The sequence below is a fragment of the Egretta garzetta genome, unplaced genomic scaffold, assembly GCF_000687185.1.
Source record: "Egretta garzetta isolate BGI_Z169 unplaced genomic scaffold, ASM68718v1 scaffold397, whole genome shotgun sequence".
Taxonomy (NCBI): Eukaryota; Metazoa; Chordata; class Aves; order Pelecaniformes; family Ardeidae; genus Egretta; species Egretta garzetta.
Window position 1 is genome coordinate 3,367,828 of NW_009260493.1, and position 8,844 is coordinate 3,376,671.

Sequence of the window (8,844 nt, forward strand, 5' to 3'; positions counted from 1 at the left end):
GACTGCTTTTGGCATGGTCCTCATAGTAACACTGTGAACTTTTTGCAGCATAAGCCAAATCAAATTAATAATGGATAATTGATAGATGGATATACCTATTCATAATTGATAGATCAGCTTCCTCTGAATTTTGAAAATGCAACTAATATTCTTCCCATTTGTATTAGAGTTGGTATTGTGAACATGGTTCTTTCTAACCTAATAGCTGTCTTTTTCTCTTAAAACTTCATTTAACTGGAGGGTTTTGTTATTCTGCAAGAACTGTGGTAATGGAAATGTCAGTGGAAATTCAAATGTCAGAATGTCAGTGAATGAAGAGGAAGCTGACAGTGATGGAAGCCAGGGGAGCAGCTCATAGGTTTTAGGGGATGACATCGAATCATCCTCTGATGGATGGCATTTTGAATACTGCAAATGAGAGACAAGGAAGCCAGTTATAAATGGATTCAGCACGTGCTTTAAAGACTCTATGATTAACTGTGGAAGCTAATTCTATGTATTAGTGATGAGGTTAAGCAGGGCGAAGTATCCAGAGAATTCATGACTGGTATTGTAAATCAGGGACCTAAAATGGCTTTGAAGGAATCAAAATTAAACTAGCCTGCTTACTTTGCAGGTGAGTAAAAACACACACAAGGACCTTGGCCACCTCTCATAGGTTACTGCACTGTGGTGTCTGAGGTGTTAAACTGACAAATGGATAACAATTTTGGATGATGTTTGTGATTCTAATGACAACTGGTTGAACGGGGCTATAGACAGCCCAGGCTTAAAAGTGAAAAATTTTCTACTGTCTTACAAAGGGAAGGTCAACTTCCATTAAACTTCCCCTTACGGGTAAGTGTTGGATGTTGATTACTGCTCCATGAAAATGTGTCTTCCAAAATACCAGATGGCATTGCTTCCAGTTGTGCCAGCAGGGGTGCAGTATATGAAGTCATTGCTAAATCCCTGTTCACTGAGCCAAAAGGATAAGCGATTTCTACATTGCATCTGTGCGACTCCTGATCAGGTGGGAGACACATGTAGTGATATTCAGTCCAAACATCATTAATCAGAATACCTATCCAGCCTCTCTATATAAATAAGAGGTTCTGTGGAATAAATATTAGAGACTTTGGCAGAAGTTTTTTTAGGACATATGAACTAAGACAAAAATCTACTTGCATTCCTTTGTCATGAAGGATTTTGGTGGAAAATAGGCATTTTCTGGTCAGATGAATAAAAATGTGTCAGTGAGTGGAAGGGCAGAGCTGAACAAGGCTGCAAGGGAGGTTGGTTGCACTGATACATGTCTCACGGAGGGAGCAAGATTACATGCAACAAGCATCAGGCCAAAACAGTCCTAACACTTCCTGTGACTTCCTCAACAAGCACCTAACCTTTCTTTTGTCAAGCTTGTATGTTACTTAGAGCTTATAAGATAGCTTCTTTAATTCAGCTGTTGCTGTGAATTTTAAACTGAATATTTGTCAAACTGCACAAATGAAAAAGAGCATCTGCATGGAAGAGAGATAAGATCTTACGAACACTACTCTGCACGCTCAGCGGGTGGGTTGTGCAATGCAGAACTCCTTGGTTAACCAGTCCTGTGAGGGTTGGTGCTTATTTTCAGAGGGAGGAGTGATCTAACATAGATATCTTAGCAATCTAGGGTAGTGTTGCTGTGAGGTTAATCACAGCAACAGTTCTGTCTTCGTGACATATGCTATGTAAAAAGTTTCTAGGGCTCACCTTAAAGAGTATCGCTCTAACTGAATGGAGGCCAAACTATTTTGGTTGAGTTGATAATTTGTTACAGTGAAGGCTAGAGAGCACCATAAAGTTACATGCCTGTGCTGGGCCACAGAAAGTATTACCGTCTCTTCTCTCATTGCAGTTTCATGGCCTCTGTGAATGCTAGATGCAAATGCTGTTTATATATGTGGATGGACAGCATCCAAACCTTTACCCCATTAGGCGAAAGTAGATGAAAGGAGAGCAAAGTGGCTGAGGTGAGCTAGGAAACACCTCCTTTGTGCACCAACATATGGCAGCTGGATGTCTGTATTTTAATCTTTCCTGAACAGCCTGCTGCGGTATGGAGTATGTAATTTTTACATGGAATCGGGGGATCTTTTAGAATATTTACTGGATGTGCAAGGCCACTTTGGTTTCCTTTAATACCTGATAGAACCTAACATCTTGGCAGTGTACCCTACTATGAGCTATGTATTAAAAGCAGCCTATTTCAATGTTTCGTATGCTCTTAAATTTCAGAGGTTTTTTCACTCTCTTCCTTTCAGACACTTAATCCTGTTTTCTCATGGGAAGCCACATAGCTGTTTTATTCAGAGACAATTTCCAGATCTAGAAGTTACCTAAGCAAGCATTTTCTTAGCCTAGAGAGCTTACCAAAGAGAAAAAGGCAAAACAGTGGAATTGCAATTAGTCATAAATTTCAGAGCCGTTATTGGAAGCAACAGAATGTTTTATACAGGCTACCTTAAATCTCTGTGATTTGCAGTAGCTCTACAGTCATGTTTGTAAAGATATTGACCTTTGAGGGAAAGAAATGTTTTGTCCTGTTTGATCTGAAGCTACTTTTCCCAAACATTTGTCTTTTCTTAGGGAAGTTTGTATAGTCTTAGCAGCACTTGCACTGAGTCTGGCAATTTTGGCAAGGCTAACATCACGGGAGAAATAGAGTTTGCCATAAGGTACATCTTCAAAGCTTGTATCTTAGAAGTTTGCATCAGGGGATGCAAGAACCTGGCTTATGGAGAAGAGAAGGAGAAGAAGAGGAAGTGTAACCCGTAAGTATTTTGTAGAGAAGCAGAAAAAAAATACGGAAAATATTCTGGTTTTAAGATACCTATGTATGCTGTGATTGAAATTGATTTATATATGATGGTATGCCATATTAGCACTTTCAGAACATCCAATGTATATACCAGCCCTTTTTGCATATACATACTACAAGACAAATAAGTTTCATACCAGCGCTTATTCCATTCTGACCATTTTCTCCTAGTACTTGTCTTTTTCCCTGCCTGTGACCAGGCAGTTGGTTGTCTGTCTTCCTGATGAGCACTTTGGATCTTGAGAATAGCTGTTCAGATTTTAAGTTATGCCTGCAAAATTAATACATAAGTGGCTAAAACATGAGATGTCATGTTCCTAACTCATCTCCTGACTCACTGTGGGTCACAGGGTGATTGCTATATTACTTCTGTGCCTCCATCTTCTGTAATAAGAACAGAAATTTCAGATACTGCAACTCATTTTAAAATATAAAGCTGTTTAATAATTATGTATTAAGGTAAGAGGAAGAAATGCCTACTTCTGTGGATAAAATATGCCATAGACATTTTTGGTTGGATAGTCAAGCTTTGGTGATTTGTCCGTTTATTACTAAATGATCCTCTCTGACTGTGCAGCAGTCATTGATAGAAAATCACCAGGTGGAATACCTAACTACCTGTTCTTGCCCCTGCTGTCACACCATGTTCGAGCACTGGAGTGACCACATTGGAATTGTGGAGTTGCAGTCACCGTCACACAGAAGGAATATGGCTTTTGCACATTTGCAGAGGATGTTCATGAAGACGAGCGTGGTGATGAAAGGAGCCTTGCTGGAACAGCAGCTCATGCAACAGGGCAGTCTGGAAGCACTTCAGAAGTGGTCAAGATTCTTTAAGTCCCCATGTAATTAAGCCAGGCAAACAGTTACAGGAAGCTTGAAGGGCAATGCAGGAAGTGCTGTGTAGTGAACATTATGTTTTCCATCGGTGTACATTTATATGTTCCTATTGGTTTCCAAGCCAATAGAGAAGGTACAGGCAGTGTACTCACTTAATGCACTTGCCAAAAAGCAGACTTTTAACTGATGTTTAAAACCTGTTGAATTATTTAGCTTGTTGACTGGTTTGAGGTCTGACTGACAACTTTTTGATTGAATTGATCTGGGGTGATAGAGCAAGAGGCTAAAATTTCTAGTACCTGAATATTTTAAAAAGAAGTTTTACCTATGGGTAAGTTTGGAAAGAATAGGGAAGATGTGTAAATTCTGCACTGATGATATGAGAGATGGCTGATTTTATTTACCCAGTAAGTTAATCAAGAGGCTGTTTTAAAAGTGGTTTAAATGCTAATATCTGAAATATGTTAAAGTACAGTTTAAAAATATTTATGTTAACAATTGCTCTTTTCTCTGCCAAGCTGTGAGCAAGCCCTCTCTATTGCCAATACTCTTTAGTTTTGAAGCCATTACACAATTACAGCCCTCTGAACTCATATTAAGGGGAATGTTTAAGTATTAATGTTCATGTGGACCTACACATGAGAAACTTTGGGTAGGAATCATTGGTGCTTGATATTGGTCCAACTCAGCTTCCAGAATTTTTTTGTACTGGTTTTCATTGAATCAATGTTAGGGCAATTTTGAGCACTTTAGAATGGAAGTAGGAGATTCTCCAGTGACTGTTATAACAATTAGCATTTGTGAGAGTTATGAATTATTGTGTATTATTTGTATGATTATATCTTTTTTTGCTACATGGTACTTGGTGTTGTAGATCAGATATTTTCTTCATGAACAAGCAGCAATGAGCCTAAAGTTGATGGAGTTGATTTTTTTTTTTTTTTGAGCACATAATACACTGTGTGTTTTCATTATAAAGCTGCCGCTACAACTGACAAGGTGACTTCCTTGGTGGCTATTTTATTAGAGGCCAAGAGTATGAAAACAAAAGATACCTATTCAGATCCTAATCCCTTTCCCAGTTAGAATAGGATTGAAACACATTAGCTGAATGATATACAGGGATCCTTATAGCCTGTCTCCTTTTATTGGCAAAGGGTATATATCACAATTTGCTGTTTTATTGCCTGGAAAATTACAAAGTCAATAGAATTGTTTAACAGTTAAGAAAAAACTCCTCTCATCTAATTAATTCTTCTTAGTTTGATTTTTTATTTTTTTTTTTTTTCCTTCTGGTCACTTTCTGTATATCCTTCTCTCTATCTACAAGGTATGTTAAGGTTTATTTACTTCCTGATAAATCTCCTCGGAGTAAGAGGAAGACAGCTGTCAAAAAGAGCACGGTGGATCCAGTATTCAATGAGACTTTGAAGGTACCATTTGCAATTGTGTGCTGCTTTTCCATGGTAATGACTCATTTCGTAATGTACAGACCTGCAAGTTCAGAATTGTCCCAGTGGGGCAAATCTAGGACTCACTGACAACAATAATTTAATTTTTTTTTTTCAGTCCAAATAAGAGAAAATGTTTTTGGAATTAAAATGCTAAATTGCAAGCCATCATAAGAGTCTGCCTTTCTCCATGAAAACACTCTTAATGAATTCCAGTGTTGTTCTGAGTTGTGGCAAAAGCAAAGTGTCTTCCATAGACACTTTATTTGTACATTCAGCAACAGGGTGCATTGCAGAGCAGTTAGTGTTTTTACAAGTTTCCCTTTCAACCGATACCCCTTTTACCAGTGCCACTGGGAGTGTCTCTCTGCCATTAGCTGAATGCTAACTGCTTCCTTTTCCCTGTGCAGCTCATGCCAGGCCACCTCTTTGTAGTGTCTAATTTCAAACATTATTAATCTCACCACAGAATAGTAGTTATGATTTTAATTCCTTAATGCCTTGCAATATTACTTCTTGCATCCTTGTAAGAACTGTGTGTAGAAAATAGGAACCATTTTTCTCACTTCATAGAGTGAAGTTGAAGCTGAGTACTATCAGCTGGGAGAGTTTGGATTAGTTTGGTGGTTCCCAGCTCCAGTTTTGTATTTGGATCACTACAAACCCATTTTTTTTGTGTGCATCAGCAAGCTACAATAGCACATAAGAAGTAGTAGTAGTAGTAATAATAATAATAGCACAAGAGTTTCAGTGTTACCCCCATCTCTCAGTGTGTGTGAGCATCAAGAATTTGCAGTGAGTGAAACAAGCAAAATGTTTGAAAAGACCATTGTTAAAATCCAATAACAGCAAAAAAAGATTTGTGTAATGTGTGTAATTCTCATATATTCCAAAGTCTGTATGTAGGGTTTAAGTTGGGAGAAAAAAAGAGCCTGAAGTTGGAATAATTGGTCCTAATTTTATAGTCCCTTTTCAAAGCCAGAACTGATAAAGGGAGAGTGAGAGCCGTGCCTGAGCTGGCTGCATGAATGCTAAAGGTAGTTTAGTTAGAAGTCTTTTAAATTAGTTTAATTATTAGTTCATCCAGAGTAGCAGCTAGTGCAGGTGAACTACACAGTGATGCTGAGATCCAACTCAGTGGGATTTAGCTGCAAATGAAGGTGCCTGCATTTAGATAGTTGCATGTGAGAGGTGTGTAAGTGCTCTTGGGAATCACTGGAGCCCAGGGTGATTCAGGGTGATTTGCCCCAGAGCCTACGCCCAGTTTGTGGTTTGCAGCTTAAATGTGGGCAACAATGTCCTCATCCATGTCATCACCTCCAGTTTTCAGTCCAGGAGGCTGCAGGTCACCTCTAGGCTGGGTATCATGTTTACCAGTCTCAGGTGGGTATATTAGATACCCAGCAATGTCTCAAAGGGCTCTAGCTATGTTTTGGGAGTAGCTTAGGGCTTTATTTCATGGTCAGCTGAATTGCTTCCTTGCCCCTGCTGGCTGCATTGAGTAGATGTCCACTGACCAGAACGGAAGTTTTAGCGCCTTTGTTAGGTGTCTTAATCTTGAACTGACCTCCAGAGCAGCCAAATTCTGCTGGGAGTGTAAAACAGAAATAATAATAATAAAAACAAAAACAAAAAAACCCAAAACAAACCAAAAAAAAACCCAACAAACCACCAAAACCCAGTCAAGAATTATTTAAAGTTCTGAGTTAATAATCAAAACCTTTAGCAAGGCAGGCTAAGGTATTCCTGGAATGTTGTTTCATATTTGGATGAGCATTATTTAGCATTTAAGTAGCGGGGTCATATGCAAACTGCAAAGCGCGTTCAGACAACATGGTTCTGTCTGCATCCAGATGCCTTCAGCCATGCTGCGGCTGGGCTTCCTTTGAGCAGGTTATGAGCATGGGCCTGCATTCATCATGTGTATTGGTTTGTAAATGCTGTTTATCTTTCCAGTACAAGATTGAATACTCACAGCTGGGAAGTCGGCAGCTTCAGATCTCTGTGTGGCACGCAGGAGCGCTCAAATACAGGGTGTTTTTAGGGGAAGTGCTGATTCCACTGGCAGCATGGAATTTCGAAGATAACATGGTGCAGTTGTTCAACTGGTACCAGCTCAAACCCAAGGTGATTCTTAATTGTTGTGCTTAGCTGTATCTTAAAAGCAGGATGTCGTGAAAGCTATGAAAAGGATCAGCCTTCTGAAGTCATGGAGGGAAGAATGCTGTCAGTCCAGCCTGTTAATGAGATGTGTTGCAGACATAAATAAGCTGTGAAGTATGATGTGGAATAGAATGATTGCAGTAATGCAGGTTTCTCTATGTCCCTTTCTTCAGCTTGAAAAGCCTGAAGATGATCTTATCCAGTACAGCAGTGAACTCCTCGTGTCTGCAAGACTGTCAGTACCAGCCCAGTATTCAAACTTCCAGTTTGAAGGTATAAAGCGTTTCAGTATACATGATGACTCTCTTGGCTAGAAGAGAATCGAGATCAATGAAGAACTGAAAATGTGTCCATATAATATTCCTCTATGGCGTTGGTAACAGCTACTGCAAACTATAGTTTGTGGTGTATTATGTTTTAAATTTGTTAAAATCCAAACATTTGCCAAGTTCATCTGTTTGTTCTTTTTAATGCCAACAAAAGCTGCGCGTTATAATGGCAGCAGTAGGATGCATCCAGCTGTTTGGCTGGACAGCTTGTGCCTGTCATGGTGTTGCCAATAGACCTTATTCTGGAGGTGATGCAGCAATTTTACTGCCCGAGGCAGATACTGCCAATTTAGGGAAAAGGTGGAAGCGAAACGGCTGCAAGGGTATGAGACTGGCACCCTTGGGCTTCCTCCAGTGGTCTCATTTTAGAGAGATTGTTTCACTTGGAAGATGTTGGGCTCAAAATTTACAGTCAGGATTCAGTTTTTGGTAATGAAAGACTTGTAAGGTACATTAAGTATTGCTGTAGTGTGTCAGAGCAAGCACCTGCTGGTGGAGTAAAATAAACACTCTGGGCAGGGGGGATAGGACAACCTCATTTCCCTTACCTCCCTAGATCACAGTGAGGTATGCAGATGTTCAGGGCTCTAGTAGTGCTCTCTGCATTCAGGATCATAGCAACAGGTAGAGACCAACTGAATTTTTTTCCATTTTCTTTTCCAGATGAGCCCAAAGTTGCCAGCTTGCTTGCTTCCATTTTTTCCCCCTCCCTATGCATGCCTGTGTACTGGGTCTCTGCTCTATAACTAGCAGTGCAACAGAGGAGCTGTTTTTCCCGCTTCTGGCTTTGTTTCAGAGGAACGCTCCTGTGGATACTGCCCCGTGTTTACTTTTCACAAATACAACAGAAAGCTCTGTGTTTGGAGCAGGAATCACAAAGCAACCTGCTACTCATTGCTTGCTTTTTTTTGTGTGACTCATACACTGTACAAGCAGGGTAAAATCTTTTAAATGCTGCTAATACAGCACTGTGGGTCCTTACTGCAGGGGTACTGCTTAGGCATTTTCCTACTTAGTTACAGCAGCAGCTTAGGCTAGCAGCTGACCTAACTGGTTGTTTAATGTGATAAATGCTCCTGTTTCAGGAAAAAAAGACCAAGGAGTTCCTAACTGCCAGCTTCAGGTTATGATAGTTGGGGCCAAGAACTTGCCCACGCTGAGAGCTGCTGGAATGACGAACTCGTTTGTTAAAGGGTAAGTATGAGACCTAACACTTCAA

General features: G+C 39.9%; 1 protein-coding gene across 4 annotated transcripts in view; it reads left to right on the forward strand.

Annotated features, from left to right (window-relative positions):
* The window catches only part of SYTL3 (synaptotagmin like 3), a 37,113-nt gene that overhangs the window by 22,898 nt on the left and 5,371 nt on the right, over nucleotides 1-8,844 (forward strand). For all 4 annotated transcript variants that reach the window (XM_035899787.1, XM_035899785.1, XM_009644307.2 and 1 more), the window contains 5 exons: nucleotides 2,611-2,795; nucleotides 5,013-5,115; nucleotides 7,090-7,260; nucleotides 7,470-7,569; nucleotides 8,711-8,819. In XM_035899787.1, the coding sequence (XP_035755680.1) occupies nucleotides 2,611-2,795; nucleotides 5,013-5,115; nucleotides 7,090-7,260; nucleotides 7,470-7,569; nucleotides 8,711-8,819 (668 nt within the window). The remainder of the gene's footprint in view (nucleotides 1-2,610; nucleotides 2,796-5,012; nucleotides 5,116-7,089; nucleotides 7,261-7,469; nucleotides 7,570-8,710; nucleotides 8,820-8,844) is intronic.